The following is a 21,528-nucleotide window of genomic DNA, read 5'->3' on the forward strand; positions in this document are numbered from 1 at the left end:
CTTGGAACAAACACCTCCCCAGGACTGAGCAGAGATGTTGTTTTGTTTTTTTATCTCATTACATATGCTAAACCCACTTTCGCCAAGTATGGCGATATATCCACAGTATTCCAAAGTACTTCTATTTTAGGATAGTGTTATCAAAATAATGCATTTGTACTGACATACTCAAACAAAGAGTATTGGCTGTTTATCTCATTACATATAGTAAACCCATCTTCCACTATATTTTAATGTATTTTTTTTTCCTAATGGCAAACTAGAATGATGTATATATTTATGTTACTTGTTAAAAGGTAAATTAGTTGGACAGGAAAAACCTCTGGGAAAGAAATACCTTCTTTTTTGACCCAGGTTTATTAGCAACAGAATAATTAACAGGCATTCTCACATGTTACTGTTTTATGGTTTCCCACGCTAATGCAACCCAGATCAAAGGTTTTCTGCATTTGTTAATTTTACTATTCTGCTATTGGATTTTAACTTTGTACCACTTGGCATTCCAAACCCCACCAGCTATATGTGGCTCTGCTTACTGTACCTCATTCCTCGTCTGAAGAAGTGTACATGAACACAAAAGCTTACGTTCTGAATAAAACTAAATTGATCTTAAAGCTGCAATTGACTCCTATTTTGTTCTACTTCTATAGGGTGGTTACTCCACCCCCTGTTCCCTCATTATCCAACATGATCTGCCCTGCCCCTGTCCTCCCTAACTCCACCCTTCCTTCTTTACAATAATACATAATCTTTACAAGGTTATGCATGGGATAGAGAAGGTAGAGAAAAAAGTACTTTTCTCCCTTTCTCACAATACAAGAACTCATAGACACCCAATGAAATTGCTGAGCAGTTGGGTTAGAAGGGATAAAAAGAAGTCCTTCACCCAAAGGGTGATTAACACATGGAATTCACTGCCACAGGTGGTGGTGGCAGCTACATGCATAGATAGCTTCAAGAGGGGATTGGATAAACATATGGAGCAGAGTTCCATCAGTTGCTATTAGCCACAGGGTATAGATGGAACTCTCTGGTGCAAGTGATGCTCTGTATTCTTGGTGCTTGGGCAACAGTGGGTTTCTGGCATTCTGGCCCCACCTGGGGCACATGACCCACCCATTGGCCTTGTCTCTCCTTTTCCCACACTCATGCCACAGCCATTCTCCCAGCTGAAAACCGTTCCCCTTGACTGTGCCTGGGAAGATCAGGGCATTCAGCCGCACTCTTCTCCCTCCAAGCTGCTTTAATTAACATTGGCTCGCTAAGGCATGTATATTTCCCGGCTCCCACTGATCAGGCAAGTCATCCTTGTCGGTGCTCAGGGTTGCACCAAAGCAGCACTAAGTGGGTGCTGTTTCCTTCCCTTGGGCCTTGCTTCTCCTGAACTCCCAGGCAGGAGGGAGGTCAGTCCCACTGGGAGGTTTGGGGAGCTGGGCAACCCCGAACCATGAAGGGTGAAGCTGCAGATCTGAAGTAGAGAGTGAGAGATTGGCAGAATCCCCGCCCCACCTACTGTTAGTGGATCCAATGCTGGATCCAATGGAGTGTGATACGTGGTTCCAGTGTAAACTTAATGTCACTCCAAGCAAGAATGTTTACACTGCAGCAACAATAAGAGCTGTCAAACTGATTATACCTCTGCTTAGCAATGCTGCCATGTAGCAGGCATACAAAGGTAATGCCAATTAATTAATTTGGCAAGACACTCAAATGTCAAAGAGAACTCTGAAAGAGACAGGATCAAATTAAAAACAAGTCCTGCTGAAAGAACCGTGAAGCAGTTATGGTTTCCAATTCATTTATGAGACAGGTCGTACAAAGAAAGGCATTTTTCTAAAATCTGAGGTTACTGGTGTTGATAAGCATATGAAGTATTTTTTAAAACACACACACACACACAGCTCAGGCAGATGAAGGGAGTAGGATCTTGGAAATGACACTGTATACTGCTCAAAGTTCCTTAGAGGACAGGTGGGATAAGATATGTAAAAAATAAATATACTTTTATCCTACCACATAGGACCATTTCAGCTCCTATTAATAGTTTTGCAAGATTTAAACATGGAAAATTAAATTCTGCATATTCAACATACTTACCAGCAATTCATCCATACTGGTCTGACATTTTTCTAAATTGATTCTTTTTATTGCTACCCGTTCTTGTCTGGGTTTGCATAGCGCTGCCTGGACAACAGCTGTAGCGCCACTACCTGAAAGAGACAGAAGAAATGAAAGTATTCAAAGTGGCATAAGGTTGTGGTGCTGAGCCAGTGTGGGGTGATGGTTAAGAGCAGGGCATTATCTGTACACACCATGAGAAAGGGGAAAAGACAAAAAAAAATCTTAAATTCCCCTGACAGTATTGGGGGGGGGGGGAACACACCCCAATTTGTAAACTGCCCGAGTTAAAAATCACAGATATAGATGGACTATGTTGTTCGACTTCCTATGTTCATGTGTAATTCATGACTAACAGACATCCACCATTGGCCAATTTCACCAGTTGGCGGAATGTTTGCAAATCATGCTGTATGAAGTGAATCCTTGCATTCGCAAGAAGGCATATCCAGGAATTCTCAACACAGAGTTGCTATGCATTTAAGCAATCAATTACAGACTCAATTTTTAAATTTATGGACATAAGCAAATGTGGTGGACTACAGGAACCACAGAAAACAAAAAGACTTCACACAGGTCTTAAGTCAACCTAGGATGCCCCTTTGGTTCAACATGGGCAGTAAAGAGGATTCTACAGGGCTGGACAGCTCTTTGTGTGGACAATATTCTCTAGAACTTTCTAGAACTGCTAAAAGATGCAGAGGTTCCATGGCAGACAAGCTGATGTGGAAAGAGCTCAGAACTTCATACAAATATACTATGGAGAGAGCAACTTGGTTTTCAGACACAAATATTACTACTGCGCATCTCTGGACACTGTCATTAAGGTATTTCCTTTCAAAAAAGACAGTCTGTGGAATTTCTACAATCTGGATGCTGCTATGTCAGTTCATCACACACACACACACAAATGCTACATTTTTAATCTCACAGTTCTTCACTCCTCTTCCATTAAAAAGAAGATATCAAAGAATGACATCTAAAGCAATATCAAATAGCTCAACTGAAAAGTTTACAGTGAGCAAGCTTATTTTGGTAAACTCTAATCTCCACGGCAGTTTGCTAGGCTCTCACGAAAACTTTACCAGGTTAACCTGAGTGAGAGGGGATGTTTTCAGAGTTAGACAGCTTCTAACTCTTTGGCTGCATCTCTCTCACCTGTGGTTTTACTGACATCCATGGCTACACATCTGATTTTAAACACAAGGCCAGCAAATAAGAGAGTACCGTATTTTAGCTTTTCAATCATCTGAGAGGTGACAGGCCAAGAGTTTCTCTGTTTCTTTGTCAAAACTGAAGCGCTGATCAGTTTCCAGTCTCAGAAATATGGGTGATATTCTGAAAATCATCTGGTGCCAAAATTCAGAGCCTGCCTGTTAGCAAACCACTGTTACTCCATTTCATTTGCCCTGAAAGCAGGGCCCTTCTGGACAGAATAAATGGATGCCTTTGAGATAATAATTCATAAAGGCAGACTGGAATTTCTATTCCCACTTGAAATCCTCAGCCTCCTCTGTGAATAAACCCAACTCTAAACCACAATAAAAGCTCTTCAGTACGCCTACACACAACCACTTGGTTCTTCCATGTGGTTCAGAACGAAGTTTTGGTGTTTTCAGCGTGCCCCCTCCCCCCGCAATCAATCTTTCTGCAATTTTAAAGACAAACTGAAGTTCTACCAATGAGAACGTCATTTATAGTGTATTCCAATTATAGTGTACTTGGGTATATCCTAGTTGGTCTTCTCAAACAATAGGCATCCAATCTGTCCTTAAATCTGGCATGCCCCAGTCCCAACACAACCAGCACACACACAAAAAAGGCCTTTTGTTATAAAGCTTTACAATGGGAATTCAGTTACATGGCTAATCCTGAACAAAAGGCTGCTCTCTTCCCTCCCATCTGACAACAGAACTGACACAATACCCCATGACTGGAAGTGATTGTCTGCATTTTAATTGATGTGTGCTTACTTATTTAGAAGTAGGGTGTTTTTGTGTGCAATTTTCGCCCTGCAGTGCTTTAAGGACAAAGCTTTTAGTTCAATTATATATTACCATGATCATACAGACAAGCCCCCACAGCACAACACAGCAACAAGTGCTTCAATTATACCACACAATTTCGTTCCCCGCAATCTTTAGTTAAAGAAATCCATGTAAGAAACACAGACCAATCATGCCCTTCACAAAGATTCTTTCCATCCCAGTCGTACCCGAGGCTGACAGGTCCACGGATCAGTAACACATGTCAACATTTGAGATCTCAAACCAAAGGCCTCTTAAAGTCTCTTAACAGGAAACATTTTAAATTTCAGTACGTGTACCCAACATCTCATTCAGAAACAAGGATAGCTCAGTAGGCAGAACACACCTACATCAAATATAGGCCACAGACTTTATAAAGGGTAGATGTAAGCAGTGTTCCCTCTAAGCTGAATTAGTGTGAGCTAGCTCACAGATTTTTAGCCTCTGGCTCACACATTCTTGTCTTAGCAAAGGAAAAAATGGCCTCAGAGCAACTAATTTGTGCAGTAGCCAAATTATTTGCTCACCACTTTAATGCCAGTTGCTCACAAAGTAGAATTTTTGCTCACCAGATTCCATAGTTTAGAGGAAGCACTGGATGTAAGTATCTTTTGTTTTCTGCCACAGTAATAGCAGAGGTTCAGGCACCTTCCTCTTACTATTACGCACCTAAGTCACTGTCTTTGCAGTCAGGCATGTTGGGCTCCACACCAAACAGGGAACTCTATGGTTGTTGGTGATCGTTTTTAGCTTGTCAACTGCCACATCATCCTGCCTCTCTTGCTCAATCGCTAGTAAAGCATGCTCCCCTTTTCCTTCCTCAGTCTGGAACCAATTTCCCACTCTCCTTACGCCTCTCTCACGCTCTTCTTCTCAGTGGGGCTTCCGTCCAAATTCACACTATCTGCCCTAGGGCCGCAGCTAGCTTCGCCTTTTTCACACGGCAAACAGAAACTGGTTTTTAGAGGTTTCTGTTTGCCGCGCGAAAAAGGCGAAGCTAGTTGCAGCCCCAGGGCAGATAGTGTGAAATCGGATGGAAGCCCTGCTGAGAAGAGGAGTGGGAGAGTGGCATAAGGCGAGTGGGAAATTGGTCTGGCTCTTTTAAGCTCCTCACAGCTGCCATTCAACTTGTAACGTTGAAATCGTAAAGCACTTTTCAGTGAGACCCAGCGTGGTGGTGTCGTAGTTAGGAGTCGTACTCTGATCTGGAGAATGGGGTTTGATTCCCCACTTCTCCTCCACATGAAGTCCGTTGGGTGACCTTGAGCCAGTCACAGTTCTCTCAGAACTCTCTCAGCCCCACCTACCTCACAAGGTGTCTGTTGTTGGGAGAGGGATTGAAAGTCACTTTTAAGTCTCCTTGAGGTAGAGTTGCCAACATCCAGGTGGAGGCTGGAAATCTCCTGGGATTACAACAGATCTCCAGGCAACAGAGATCAATTCACCTGGAGAAAAGTAGCCTCTCTTTCTTACCTCCTGTCCCTTGAGGGCCAGCTAGATGAAAGTCATGTTCACAGGGTTGAATTCCCCATTTTTTTTGGGGGGGGGAATTAAGCCAGAACTGGTACTGAGCTTAATATACCCTGATTTAATGGTTAATCATGTCAGAATATGGGTGCAGGATACATAAGCATCCCAGTGAAAACAACAAGCACTATTCAATACTGGAATAGGTTTTAAAATGCATCTAAATTAGGTCCATGTGTTTTCTTGCCAAGAGTGGGGTGATAATACAGCAGAGTGATAAACTGATGAGGGCTGACAACTATTTCACTTGCTCAGTAGCTGTGCCATTCTTAGCAGCTTGATATTGCTAGATAGTGAAGATCAAGCTCTGTGTATAGGCAACATAACAGAAGCACTGCAGCTTTTTTGGGGGGGGGAGCTTAAATGGATTTCAATGCACTGATGCACATGAATGCACAACTAAGAACTATACACAAAACTGTGTGTAAATTGCTTTCAGTAACTTACAAGCATATATAGGGGTGAGGGGGGGGAAGCACTCAGTCTGTGCCTTCAAGATTCACATTTGATTAAAGAAAAACATCAACCTGGATTACAGAAGTAGTAGTAATAGGGCAGAATTCTTCTTAAGTTAAATTTCAGAACTTCCCATACTAAATATCGAATCATTAAGTCTTTAGTTCTGAATGAACACACAGATTTTACAAATAACCAAGTAGTGCAGATTTTAGGCAGAACTGTTGGTTGGATCCAATGATCAATCAATATGAGGGGTTGATGGAAGAGCAAGCAATTTTGCCCCCTTCTTCCTCCTAACTGGAGCCCACTAAAGGATTATGGGGGAAGGCAAAACCTATGATTCATGTACAGACAGATAGCTAGATACTGGCCATTAGTCTAGCCTACTGCTATTCTGTTTTTAAAGTCAGAAAGTGGAATAGAAGGGAATCAGGGAATCTGCTCAAACAAAGAAAGAATCAAATCCCCAGGTCCCAGCAGGGGAAAAGCCCCACCCCAACAGCCATAATGTGCCTTTCCACTTCGGAAGGCTTAAAATGATGCTTGGAAAGGCTTACTTTTTAGACAATGCGTCTGTGCCTTTAAATCTAGGAGCATGCTAAATGGGGGGCAGGGTGAGCTGGCAGAACAACGTGGCTGCTCCCAGTAGCTGTTAAAGCAACCCAGACCCTCCATTTGTTTTACAATCTTTTCAGAGGTCATTTGCGTAGTAAAGGGTAAATGAGAACCTTTGGTTTCCCCGTGTTAGTCTGAAGAAGTTGAAGCTTCAGCAACTCGTGAGTAAATTGCCCCAGTGAGACCACACAAGTATGGGATTGCAAACTGTTTATTTTGGCTGCTCTCTCTGTGAGTGTGAGTGTGTGTGAGGGGGGAGAGAGAGAGCGCATGCTGGGGGATGAGCAAATGAAGACTGTATTCAGGGGAACTGCACTGCTGTATTTTTACTTATTTATTTTAGGAAATGTGAAAGCCTCCTGGCTCCACCTCCAAAGTCTCCAGATTTTTTTCTGAATTGGCAACCCTACCCCCAGGCCCCTTGGATTTGTTTCTGAATTCTGTAAAACTTTTACTTATGTTCCAATTCCAAACAAAAAGTAATAATTTAGTATCTTTAAGGCTTGAATATATTCCATATCTTGGAAGCAAGCCAGGATAGCGTTAGTTCTAAAAGTAGGAAAGGAGCCTATGGCGGAAGGTTTATAAAGACTTAGCTCTTTAGCAAACATGGATTACAAAATTCTGACAGATTTTGTTAGGAACAGACTGAATGAGATCTTGATAAAATATATGAATGCAAACCAAAAAGGTTTTTTATTAAAGGAGGATATTCAACATATTAAGGAAAGCAATCAGTATTCAAATATTCAAGCATCAGATTTCCTATATTGCTTATTTTTCTTGATGCCACTTAGGGTTGCCAAGTCCAATTCAAGAAATATCTGGGGACTTTGGGGGTGCAGCCAGGAGACTTTGGGGGTGGAGCCAAGATCAAGGCTGTGACAAGCATAACTGAACTCCAAAGGGAGTTCTGGCCATCACATTTAAAGGGCCAGCACACCTTTTCAATACCTTCCTTCCATAGGAAATAATGAAGGATAGGGACACCTTCTTTTGGACCCCCTGGTCCAAACTTTTTGAAACTTGGTAGGTATTTTGGGGAGAGGCACTAGACGCTATACTGAAAATTTGGTGCCTCTACCCCAAAAAACAGCCCCCCCAGAGCCCCAGATACCCGCGGATCAATTCTCCATGATTTTCTATGGGAATAAATCTCCATAGGGAATAACAGTTTCCACCAGACATTTCCCTCCCCTCCCCCCGCTTTCTGACGACCCTGAAGCGTGGGGGAGGGCCTCCAAACCGGGGGATCCCCTGCCCCTACCTGGGGATTGGCAACCCTAATGCCAATGGCATTAGTATGGTGGTATGGTGGACAGGCAGTATCTCTTGAAGACATTAGCCAGTGTAGTATAGTGGTTACAGTGTTGGACTATGATTTAGGGCAGTGGTTTTCAACAAGAGTCATATGGCCGCCAAGGGGGCCATGACATATTTCTAGGGGAAGCCACAATAAGTGCCATATTTCTACGTGGGCCACAATAACTTTCTGATGGAGCCACCAAACTTAACTACTAACCTGTCATGATCTTGGACCTAGGCCGAGGCACAATAAGGCATGGAAAGCCTCAGCTACATTAGGCTGTGGACCTACAGTTCCCAACGCATGCACCCTCTTGCGATTTGGCAAGGGATAAATGGAGGGAAAACTGAAGCCAATCACAGGTGGAGAGATTGTGCCTGGGCAAAAAAACATAAAAGATCCTTGCAATAGGAGGGACTGTATTCACTCTTGGGAGGCAAAACTGGAGAGAAAATGCTGCAAGCAGAATGATCCCTCACCCAGAGTTGGGTGACTGTGGCCTTGAGCATAGTGTAATGGGAAGTAAAAAGGTAGACACATTAGGGATTTTTGTTGTTTTGTGGCCAGCTCCTGTTCATTGCCTTGTTTTCCCTAGTCCAATTTAATCCATCCCTGTTATTACCAAATCTGTTTAATAATAAATCATTTTTGTTAGCTACTACAAATGCTTTGTCTTTATGACACAGTTTATATTATTAATAAAGAGTGCAGAAAGTATAGTACCTTTTTTCCAACTAACAGCAACTATGAGGGGGGGGACACCGAGGTAAGGGGGGACATGAGCAGAAAGAGTTGAGAACTTCTGATCTAGATAGGGTTGCCAAGTCCAATTCAAGAAATATCTGGGGACTTTGGGGGTGGAGCCAGGAGACTTTGGGGGTGGAGCCAGGAGACATTAGGGGTGGAGCCAAGATCAAGGCTGTGACAAGCATAATTGAACTCTAAGGGAGTTCTGGCCATCACATTTAAAGGGACGGCACACCTTTTCAATTCCTTCCTTCCATAGGAAATAATGAAGGATAAGGGCACCTTCTTTTGGGGCTCATAGAATTGGACCCCCTGGTCCAATCTTTTTGAAACTTGGTGGGTATTTTGGGGAGAGGCACTAGATGCTATACTGAAAATTTGGTGCCTCTACCCCAAAAAACAGCCCCCCCCCGGAGCCCCAGATACCTGCGGATCAATTCTCCATGATTTTCTATGGGGATATATCTCCATAGGGAATAACAGAGTTCCCAGCAGACATTTCTCTCCCCTCTCCCCGCTTTCTGATGACCCTGAAGCGGGGGGAGGGCCTCCAAACCGAGGGATCCCCTGCCCCCACCTGGGGATTGGCAACCCTAGATCTAGAAGATTTAGCTTTGAATCCTTGCTCTGCCATGGAATCTTGCTGGGAAACCCTGGGCCAGTGACATGCTCTTCCCTACCTCACGGGGTTGTTCTAAGGATACAATGAAGAAGAGAAGAATGATGCAAGTCAGCCTAAACTCCTTGGATGATGGACAGAGTAAAAATGCACTACTATAATTTAAAACACTGAAGAAGAAGAAAAACCAATCAAAACAGGACACTTCTGACGTCATTCATTCATAGACTGTGGCGAGTCAGAAGTGATTTGATAGAGCTTCACACACAGAGTTTCATAAATATGCATCAACAATAGTTAGTGGTGGATACAAACAATATATCAAAGATTTCAGGTTTTCACAGCTGGTAACATCATTAGGGTTTGTAGAATCTTTCGGGATCAAGTGCCATGTTCTACTGGAGAAAGTTTTCCTCAGAGAACAAAACATCTGGAAGGAAAACTTTCTCCAGTAGAACACGGCACTTGATCCCGAAAGATTCTACAAACCCTAACAAACAATATACTTTTGCTATCAGATCAAGATTTTAGTTAAATTCTGATTTAAAAATAAAAATCTCACACTATTGCCACGTCACACGATAGAGATAGCCTCTTCCTCCTTTAAAATTTGTTTTAGCTACTGAGATATCAGCCACTGCAACGAGATCTGATTTTCAAATAAAATTGGCTCAGAGAGCTGTCAGGTAATTATACTCCATGCCAGTGACAGTGTTACTATTGAACACTCAAATCCTTTTCTATCAGTTAATTAAAAGAACAAGGTGGGCAGCCGTGTTGGTCTGAAGCAACAGAACAAAGTAGGAGTCGAGAAGCACCTTTAAGACCAACAAAGTTTTATTCAGAATGTAAGCTTTCGTATGCGCAGCTGTGGAAACAGAGAAAAATACCAGAGAAATGGGATTGGATTGTGAAAGTTTTATCCTGGAGTGAGATGGACAAATTAACTAAAACTTTAAGAAACTATGATTTAGATATATTCACAAAGGAGTGGAAGAAATTTAAAGGATATATGGAGAAAGAGTGGAATGTAAAAAGACATTGGACAATTTTTTAGTATTAATGAGAGAAGAAAAATATTGAACTTTGATTGGTTAGCGGTGCCTTTATAATTGAATTTAAATTTATAACTTCGGGGAAGTCAAATACTGGAGGAAGAAGGGGTTGAAATATCATATGGGTTAGTATAGAAAAGAGACAACTAAATATTGTAACCATATGTTATTAATAAATTGTTAAAACACAAAAGAATGTAAGCTTTTGTATGCATGCACACTTCTTCAGACAATGGAATGGGGTACAGTGAGCAGAGTTACATATAGCTGGTGGTCAGTGGTTAAGAATGCAAAGTGGTACAAAGTTAGAATCCAATGTTAGAATATTTTGCCATTGGATTCTAACTTTGTACCACTTTGCATTCTTAACCACTGGCCACCAGCTATATGTAACTCTGCTCACTGTACCCCATTCCATTGTCTGAAGAAGTGTGCATGCATACGAAAGCTTACATTCTGAATAAAATTGTGTTGGTCTTAAAGGTGCTACTCGACTCCTACTTTGTTAAAAGAACAAAGTTTGATTCCAACGACACCTTTAAGACCAACAAAATTTAATTCTGGGCATAAACTTCCATGTGCATGTACATTTCTTCAGATACACTGAATCAGACTTTCTCAAACCTTACATATAGGAGGGGGTTAGTTGCCAAGATGGGCTAGTTAGAGTCAAGATGCATAAGTAACTGAGCAAAGGTAAGGCTAAGATTGGATCAAAGCAGTTGATAAGACCAGAGAATAGCAGCAAATTAACTTACAAATAAAAGAGTGAAACAGATGTGAGAACTAAGCTTTGAGTTCAGTTAATTAAAAATTAGTCCTTCTGGACTGGACAGCAATATAGTAGCAATTTAAAATATCTGATTAATTCACAGTCTGGTTTTAACAAAAAGGGACATTTGATACTTAAGAGGAAAGATTCATGGCACAAAAGACTTAAGATGAAATATTTATTTGCTTGAACTATTAATGCATAAGACCTGAATAGTCTTTGTTGACTTTGTTTACAGGCTGAAGAAAAAATACAGAGTTAACAGATGGTTGCTAAATGACTTTTATGGCTTAAGTAAATATTTGCCATTATATGCTAGCATTAAACAGAAAGCAATTAATTAAGGGTATTTCTCAACTTGATGTTTTAGTATAAAGACATCCACTTCCATAATCATTAGAAAAGCCAAGGCAAAAAAATTAATGGGTATCAACTGAAACAAAGGTTTGTTCCATGTCCAATGTATTTAATCGCCTGAATACACAGGAAGGTAGTAAATAGATGCTTGAGTGAAAGGCCATTCCTTATCCGTTATTAAATCACTTGAGGAAAGAACAGAAAGGAGTTTAGCCCTCCTATCCTAATCAAGTGGCAGTTTGGAGGTTTTTCTGAATGGGAAACGTGCTCTATATATTTATAACGTATCATAAGTACAATCTTATAAAACCAGTCTCTCCAAAGCCACTAAAATTTCCAGCCTAGGCAATTCTGTACAATTCAAAATCAGCAGTCTATTTAAAATTCAACAGCATAGGAAAACAGGGCTTTTTTTGAGCAGGAACACCGTTCCAGCCGGCTTGGTGTCAAGAGGTGTGGCCTAATATGCAAATGAGTTCCTGCTGAGCTTTTTCTACAAAAAAAAAGTCCTGGGAAGAAATAATGATTCTAGAAGAACTATGTGGTCCCTCATTGTAAATACAAACTTTTATTAGACTTTGCTGCTATCCTCTGTTGGGAAGGGGACCTAAGCTTGGCAAGTTCTTGACGAAAACCAGTCCAAGGCCCATAGTTTGATTCCAGTTCATCAGTTTGGCTCACTCTACAGGAAGCAGAACACAAGTTAATGTTTCACTGGCATTTAAGCCCAGTATATGAAACAAGATATTTTATCAGGCAGAGTTCAATGGTAGCAGTGTTCACTGGGTCATGCTATCTCATTTTCCTGCTTGGTAGACTTGCGGCTATGCTCCAATATCTTGGTCTTGGATACTGTCTGTAGACATTCAAAGAACTCATGTTAATGTTGGGCTAGACTCAAGTAGTCGTTTATCAAAGCTTATGGAGAATTATCAGATGCCTTCTAGATTGTTTATGCCCATGATGAGAGAATTAAGGTAGTGGAATCTGCCGAAACCAAGAAGATCATTAATTATATGCATTGTAAAAATGGTTTAAAGCTTACTGTTTGAATGAAAAGATGTGCATTTTCTCAGTGCCTTCACAAGAGCCCTATTTAGCAGTTTCTCCATTATGTTATGCTAAACATACATAGTTGGAACAAGGACCATTTTACGCAATGACAGAAAGATAGCATATAAATGTTTTCAAATAAATAGATCATTCCTATTGGCTCCCCTAACACACCTTCAGCAGATCTGTATAGCATATCACTTCCTTCCTTCTCTGTGTTTACCATACAAATGTAAAACCACATGGGGGGGAAAAGAGAGTTTATGCAGAACAATAAAATAGAGCTAAAGAAATAACCACAGCTAGGAAAGGGAAGACAGCCATGGTCTCCTGTTACAGTACAGTCAATATACATTTTGAAATAATGAAATTGACCATGAGGTGAGCTCACCATCTGTATTCACCCCCAGTCCAAACTGCAAGGTGAGCTCTGTTGTTGCCTTATTGCTTTGTTTCCTAGTATTTCTGGGCAGGAAGGTTTTATTCGTGTGTTCTCATTTCAACCCCTTTCATCTCCAGTACTCCACCTCTTTCTAGCAACTGTCTCAAGCCTCTTCCTCCTCCACTATCAGGTCCCATTTTAGCAGAAGCTAAAAGTACTACCTAGACACTTGTGTGTGTGGCTACAGGGGGATCAGAATCCAAATGCATTATTGGGTTTACATTACCTAGACAGGCCAGCCTGTGAATGTACAAATTGTAAAGGACAGTTCTTATTATCACGACTGCTCCAGCAGTATCCCTTCTCATACCATTTCATGCCTCTACTCTCTAGCATACAGGACGGTGTGAGGAGAGCCAATTTAGGATTCCATTATTGAATGAGCAATACCTTCTCATTGGGACACAGGCAGGCCTCTTGTCTGGAGAGTCCATAAAACACTTAGGGTGTTTTCGCACAGGGCTTACCCCGGAGCGACGTCCCTCTTCACCGCGCAGCGTCTGTGCGGATTTCCCACCAACTGCTCCGCAGAACCAGGAAGAGCGCGAAGTGCCGCGGCTTTTGCGTCGCAAATGTAAACCGCCAAAAACCAGTTTACATTTATTTATTTATTTATATTAAGATTTATACCCCGCCCTTCTCACCTAAGTGTCTCAGGGCGGCTTACAACATGATAATTCAACAACTTCAGCTTAAAACATTTAAAAATACAATCAAACCATAAATTAATAAAGACAAGATAAAATAAGATAAAATAGAACCGGCGGCCTATAAATACATTTTGTTCCATCGAAGATGTTTCCATTGTCAGTTGATGTCATAGGCCTGCCGGAAGAGGACTGTCTTACAGGCCCTGCGGAATTGCCCTAGATCCCGCAGGGCCCGCACCTCTTCCGGCAGCTGGTTCCACCAATAAGGTGCCGTTGTTGAGAAGGCCCGGTCCCTGGTGGATTTTAGGTGGGCCTCCTTTGGCCCGGGGACTACCAACAGGTTTTGTGAACCTGAGCGTAGTACTCTCTGGGGAACGTGTGGGGAGAGACGGTCCCTAAGGTAGGCAGGTCCTAGGCCATATAGGGCTTTAAAGGTAATGACCAACAGCTCTGCGGAGCAGTTGGTGCGAAATCCGCGCAGACGCTGCGCGGTGAAGAGGAACGTCACTCCGGGGTAAGACCTGTGCGAAAACGCCCTTAGAGTCAACCCAGTTAAAGACCGGCATGTTGGTATGGATGGGGTCAAAACCTTTCACCTGGGCAGGTCCGAGTTCCATTTATCATCCAGCAAACAAAATAACAAGTCTGGCTTGGAACATGGTTTTCAAACCAGCTTGATATACTTTCTCAACGTATACCTCCCACTCTAAGCTACTGAACTATGTACTGACCTGAAAGAACTCACACATACAAACGCCCAATTCTTAAGAGGCAGGTGCAACAAGAGGATTAACTGGCTACATATTCCACCTCGTAAAGTACAAAAAGAACTGTGCTGGCACCTCATCAGAATCAGCAAGGAATCTGGTCATTATATAAACAAACCACAATAGGTTACTGTTCATCAAACCTCTGACAATTAAGTCTCACTTGACAAGGAAATTCCCAGAAAAGAAGAGAGCTATATCATTTGTGTCTGCCTTTCAGCAAACTAAAAACAACAACTATTCTTTGTTCATGGTATGGGTGGACACAGCTGTTTTGCCACACGTTTGCACCCAATGTGTAGCAAAAATCCTCCTTTATATTTGCCAGGATGACACAGCAGACCAAACTACCTATAATACAGTAAGCTACACAGGTGGCCATTTCAAAAGGAGACTTGAATACGTGTGAACATGAGTATGACTCTTTTCTGTTTAAAGCGCCCATCACCTTTAATCTCCACATACCCGATAACCCACTTGACTTGAATAGGTGTGAGCGTGAGTGAGATTCTTTTCCATTCAAAGCACCCATCACCTTTAATCTCCACACACCCAATAACCCACTTGAGATGCACATATTTATATAGCAGTAAACTGGATTTTTTTTTCATGCTCCACGATCATCAATACTGATGAAGCATAGCTAAGTTGAAATGAACTGTGGTTTAAGGGTTCAGTGATGCACACAAGCAGATTCTGAGTATAAGGCCCAAAAACCCTTGGCTCAGTTTACTACATAGTTTAATTAATATGAATTACACTCTAGGAACTTTTCCCTGACAAATTACTGCCTTTATACAGGTGTTGTGAAAGGAAGAGGAAAAATAGCTATGTGTCTGACCCTCTCCCACACACAAGTATGGTCCTTGCTTGGATTGGTAACCAGTGTCCCCTCTAACCTGAGTTAGCGTGAGCTAGCTCACAGATTTTTAGCCTCCAGCTCACACATTTTTGTCTTCGCTCAGAAAGGATGATGCCAGAGCACAATAATTTATGCATTTGCTCACGTTAATGCCAGTAGCTCACACCTTTAATACCAGTAGTTCACAAAGTAGAATTTTTGCTCACAAGACTCTGCAGCTTAGAGGGAACATAATCTAATATTATTCCAGTTTGGAGGTTTTTCTGAATGGGAAACGTGCTCTATATATTTATAACGTATCATAAGTACAATCTTATAAAACCAGTCTCTCCGAAGCCACTAAAATTTCCAGCCTAGGCAATTCTGTACAATTCAAAATCAGCAATCTATTTAAAATTCAACAGCATAGGAAAACAGGGCTTTTTTTGAGCAGGAACACAGTCCCAGCCAGCAAGTTAAGAGGGGATTCTGGTGGTACCCTAGAATACCTGTTCTATACACAGGAATGGTAAAAGGGTATACCTATAGGATTTATAACCTTTGTTCCCATCACAGCAAGCAGGGGCATGTGTGCATGTATGAAGGAGCTCCCCATTTTTTTCTCTCTTCCCACCAAGCATTTCGGGTCACCACCACCCAAGCGGATCTGCCCTTCTCTCATTTACCAGTGGCTTAGGACACTGGTTGTGCTCCCACCCCCCACCCCTCTCCTGTTTGCTCTCCAGCCAGCCTAGACAGGAGACTGTAGCTTATGTATTGACAACACAGCCAGATGTGCTGGTGATGCTCTTTGAACACAATCTGAGTTCCTAAAAGAGAAAGATCGTTCTTACCTGTAAGTTATAACACAGCAATACGCTCAGCAGCACATATGGAAAAAGTCTATCACAGAACTAAAGGATATCGCAAAACTAAGAAAGAAAATTAAGATGTGAGGCTAGTCAAAGTTTTAGGGACACAGATGTGGCCTTGCCGTTCCTTCCCTGGAACAAGCCTGGTGGAATTTATGAAACAGAGGCAGTGTCCAAGTCTTTTAACCCTTCCTGCTCTAGCTGGGTGGGTTTCCCTTCACCCAGTTCTGAGTATGGGAAGTGATGTCCCTTGTGGGTCACTTAGCATTCTTTTGTCCAATCAACTCTTTTGTCCAATCACCCTTTGGTCCAATGCAGCACACATCTTCCTCCTTTACTGCTCCACTTAGGTCATCCAAACAGCCACCCCTCTTGCCCATTTCTGGCAGTTTATTACTCCCTTCCCTCAGATTCCGGTCCCCTGGGTGTAACTCAAAGCATCTTACACATCCCTGTCACAGATTCAGGTGGGCAGCCCTGTTGGTCTGAAGCAGTAGAACAAAATCCGGAAGCACCTTTAAGATCAACAAAGTTTTATTTAGAATGTAGGCTTTCAAATAAATGCATGCGTCATCAGATGATGGAATGGGGTACAGTGAGCAGAACTATATATAGCTTGTAGGCAGCAGTTTAGAATGCCAAATGGTATAAAGTTAAGAGTCCAATGGCAAAATAGTGAAATTAACAAATTGAAAGAACATTTGGTCTGGATAGCATTTGTGTGTGTCATGATAATGCCACCAGGATCTCTTTGTTTATACCATATAATTCCTGCTACTTTACAAAGAACCTGTACCACTCTGTGCTTTCCTGGGATGTTAACAGCATCAAGCAAGAAAGACAAATGCTTCAGTGATTTGCTGCTACTGTCAGTTTAGCCGGCCTTATCTGGTGCACACTGCCAAACCTTAGGAGAAGGAAATGACTTGGGTAGCTTTTAAGTGCAAAAAAAAAAAAATCTCCAGTCTGTTTGCCAATATGCAGGCAAGTCCCACAATAAGCAATGAAACAAATATTTATTCAGATAAAGAGCTAAGCACTTTATCTTCTGTCTTGCATAGGGATACACTAGCTTTATATTTTTTAAAAAAAAAATGTATAGCAGACACAGGAAGTTTGCTTGCTAGAATGTCTAATTCTTTTGTCCCCAGATTGTCTAATTCTTTTGTCCCCCCACTCAAAATCGCAAAAACAAAATCAAAACAAAAAAGGGAGGGGTACTCAACCCTTCCAAATAAGAGATGTGTCCCAAAACAGCTGCTTTTTAAATTTTGTTATTTACTTAAAATATTTATACACAACCTTTCTACCCAAAAGATCCCCAAAATAAAAGCATCAGACATTTACACAGAATTTAAAATATAGTTATAAATAAAACAATATGGTAAAAACGTACAGATAGCAATATATACTATCAGGGAGGAGAGCCAGTAAGAATTTACTAGGGGTAATAAACTGGCAAAAGAAAATGACAAAGGAAGTTCTATACCCCCAGAGATGGTATTCTTAAGTTTTGGTGCCACAACCAAAAAGGCCCTTTTCTTGGACTGTGTCCCTTCTAACCTTAGATGGCAGGGGCACATAAAGCAAGACCCCTGAAGATGACTGGAGTGTGGGGGAAGGTTCATCTGGGAGCAGATGGGCTTGAAGTGTGCTGGCCCCATACTGTTTAGGGCTATAAAAGTCAGCACTAGCACCTTGAGTTCGGCCTAGAACAGGGGTGGCCAAACTGCGGTTTGGGAGCCACATGTGACTCACACATATTGAGTGGCTCTTGAAGCCCACCCCCCCCTTGGCCAGCTTGGAGAAGGCACTTAGTCTCTTTAAATCACTTCTCCAAGCCAAGCCAGCAGAATGCATGCTTGGAGAATGCATTTAAAGTTAAAGCTGCTTTCTTTCCACCTCTCTCTCCCTCATCCAATCTATTTCCCTGCCTGCCTTGCTAATCAGAATTTTAATCAAACTTTTATTATTGAAGAATTAAAAAAAAAAGACATTTAACTCTTATTTTTGACAGACTTGTGGATACAGCCAGTGACAGTTTCCAAGGTTTCCCTTGTTTCTAAGCCATTCCCGTTTGCTGATCCTGGTATTACTTCAACTGTGGCTAAATTTCTGGCAACAGTGGCTTCTAAGTAAGGATGGATACAGGCGGTGGTATTTTTAAGAAATTTAAGTCTACAAGAACTTAATGGATCCCTGCACAGCAAACCTCTTCCCAGTTATATCTTCCCTTTCGATGCCTAGACTGAAGAGCACTGTGACAGAAACCACATATGGACTGCCACATAGCAATAATTGTTTTGCTGCAATCACATCTAAGCCAACCCATAGCGTTCAAGGCAAAATAGGCTCTGATGGCTTGTCATTGTCTGTCTTTGCGCAGCACCCATGGTATTCCTTGGTAGTCTCCCATCCAAATACTGACCAGGGCTAACCCTATTAGCTTCTGAAATCCGACGAGATCAGGCTAGCCTGGGTTATCCAGGTTAGGGTACCATGTAGTTTGCCCTAATCCTGGGCTGGGAAGGAGGTGTTTTCCACCCAGGGACAGGCTTGAGTGTTTCCCTGTCACTGCTACAGCTGCTGACACAATGAAGTAGCAAAGGGGTTTCCAAAAAACACATACTCGAACCCAAACACTACCAAACCTACTCCAACATCTTAGCTACTAAACCACACAGATTATCCCAGGGTACTAAAATGTCTGGCAAACACTTCGGGTTTTTGCTGTAGTACAGAAATAAGGCACACTATCCTACACAGTGGTCTCCTTGGTACAGATGACTCAATCCCCACCCCAACCCCATCAGCTATTTACTTCTACTAGAGGACTTCTGCTCTGTCCCAAATGCAAACCCTTGCCAGGACACATCTGTAGAAGATCCCCTCAAAAGCCCAAAGAGAGAGACATTATGTACAGGCTTGTTTGCTGGCAATTCTGAGACACGGAGGTTTGTTGTGCAGTGATCCATTAGTAAAATACTTCCATAATGTTCATGTCACGTTCTTGAAGTTTCACTTAAGAAGCAAACATCCGGCACACAATGTTTGCTTTCTACTATTTGCTTCCAAGATTAAGTGACACAGGATCTCCCCCACCTCCACCCCTTCCCTTTAGAAAATTGGACAGAAGAGCATGCAAAGTACAGTAAAGTCCTTTCTACACTAGACTTTAATCCTGGTTCAAAACCCTGTCCCCAAACTGACACTCTTCACTACACTCAAGTTCACCCTTGTTCTTATTTTGGGTTTTATTCTCATTTCTATAGATTTGAGTTCATTCCTGTTTTCTTAGGGGGTTTTCCCATTTCTACACTACACTGAGTTCACCCCAGTTTTGCCCCATAATAGTCTTGGGATATATGAATGCTGTTTTGTCCAGGGTTTTCCTGTAAGGTAAATGAATGTGAATCAAACTTAAGAGAAACCCGGGTGGAGGTCCAAGCATAGAAAGGGCCTGAGAGAAGTTCTGCACCCCTTTTCCTGCCCTGTACAAGCTATCAAAGGTACAAGAGTTATCCTCTCAATTGTAACACCAACATTTGGGTGAATTGTTTCAATCTCAGTGGCAGTCTCTCCAACCAGCCTACATGAAACTTGGCACTGCTATGCCCACAAACCACCAGTGTGCAGTGAAACTGGTTGGACTAGTGGACAAAAGATCCCACAGACCACAAGAGCTCACCTTGATCAGAAAACTGAAGCCAACAGATAAACAAAATGGTTTGGCACATTACTATTTGGCAGAAGTCATGGTGGTTGCCTGCCCTAGCTTACACTACAGCCTAAGTACTGCAAGGTACTAGGAAGTTCCCCACACTATGCAGCATATTAGACCTTTGTGTTTCCTTTGAATTCTGGCAAATAAAATGGAAATCCAACATGTTCAAGAAGGAAGTCACAGAAGACATAGATGCCTTTCTGCCCAAGGGCAAACAGCTGGACATCACATCCAATAAGCTAACAGTCCACCAGAGTTTAATTGTTGCATTGCCATGCCTTTCAGGGCCCCATTCTGCAACAGTTTCCCCATCGCATGATCCCATTTCAGGGATGTAATTAATGAAACACCTTTCCACAAAAGCTTTTTGCGAGTATACATCTGTTAATCTCTAAGGGGCTATCAGACTCACGTCTGTGATATTATAACTGTGGTTGCAGTAATTAATATTCTTACTAATCTATTATAATTTATTATCACCTCTAAAAGCACATTGAGCATCTGCCTGATGTGAGCATGAAGCCTGCTCCCTTCCTTTATTTTATCTCTCAAATAATTTTTTGTGCTTCCTCTCTTTCACTTCTACCTTTTGGTTACAACACTGGCAATGCCCACCAAATGTTTTTAGGATGCTAGTAGAGCCTGGCGGGGGGGGGGGGCTTGTTGTCCAGCAGGGCTTCTGACTAGCTGTGCAGACTAAAATAATGTTTCAACAGCAGCTCCCATCAGTGTTTGTTTTATTCTCTCTCACCCTTCTTTACCAGTATATATTTCAAACTAACTCTCTTCTCTCTCGCACTTGGGCTTCCTCTGTGTGGTTGGCTCTGTCCCCTGCAGCAGCCATTTTGTCAGAACATAAGAGAAGCCATGTTAGATCAGGCCAATGGCCCATCCAGTCCAACACTCTGTGTCGCACAGTGGCAAAAACACACACACACTGTGGCTAATAGCCACTGATGGACCTGTGCTCCATATTTTTATCTAAACCCCTCTTGAAGGTGGCTATGCTTGTGGCCGCCACCACCTCCTGTGGCAGTGAATTCCACATGTTAATCACCCTTTGTGTGAAGAAGTACTTCCTTTTATCCGTTTTAACCTGTCTGCTCAGCAATTTCATCGAATGCCCACGAGTTCTTGTATTGTGGGAAAGGGAGAAAAGTACTTCTTTCTCTACTTTCTCCATCCCATGCATTATCTTGTAAACCTCTATCATATCACCCCGCAGTCGACATTTCTCCAAGCTAAAGAGTCCCAAGCGTTTCAACCTTTCTTCATAGGGAAAGTGCTCCAGCCCTTTAATCATTCTAGTTGCCCTTTTCTGGACTTTCTCCAATGCTATAATATCCTTTTTGAGGTGCGGCGACCAGAACTTTTTGAGATGCGGTGAACCAGTATTTGGATGGAAGACCACCAAGAGAAACCAGCAGGCCTCAGATTCAGTGGGAGCTCACAGGAGCACAGCTCCTGAACCTTTCTGAGAGTTCCACCTCCTTGTCCATTGAATAGTAGGTGCAGCTGCATAACAATCCCTGGATGACCTCCACCACCTATTTTTCTACAAAACCCCTGGATACCAG

The 21,528-nt window shown here is 42.1% G+C and overlaps 1 protein-coding gene across 2 annotated transcripts in view; it reads right to left on the reverse strand.

The window, feature by feature from the left end:
- Nucleotides 1–21,528, reverse strand: part of STK39 (serine/threonine kinase 39) — a 183,364-nt gene that overhangs the window by 134,024 nt on the left and 27,812 nt on the right. For both annotated transcript variants that reach the window (XM_060257268.1, XM_060257267.1), the window contains exon 2: nt 2,098–2,210. In XM_060257268.1, coding sequence (XP_060113251.1) covers nt 2,098–2,210 — 113 coding nt within the window. The remainder of the gene's footprint in view (nt 1–2,097; nt 2,211–21,528) is intronic.

The sequence above is a fragment of the Heteronotia binoei genome, chromosome 16, assembly GCF_032191835.1.
Source record: "Heteronotia binoei isolate CCM8104 ecotype False Entrance Well chromosome 16, APGP_CSIRO_Hbin_v1, whole genome shotgun sequence".
Taxonomy (NCBI): Eukaryota; Metazoa; Chordata; class Lepidosauria; order Squamata; family Gekkonidae; genus Heteronotia; species Heteronotia binoei.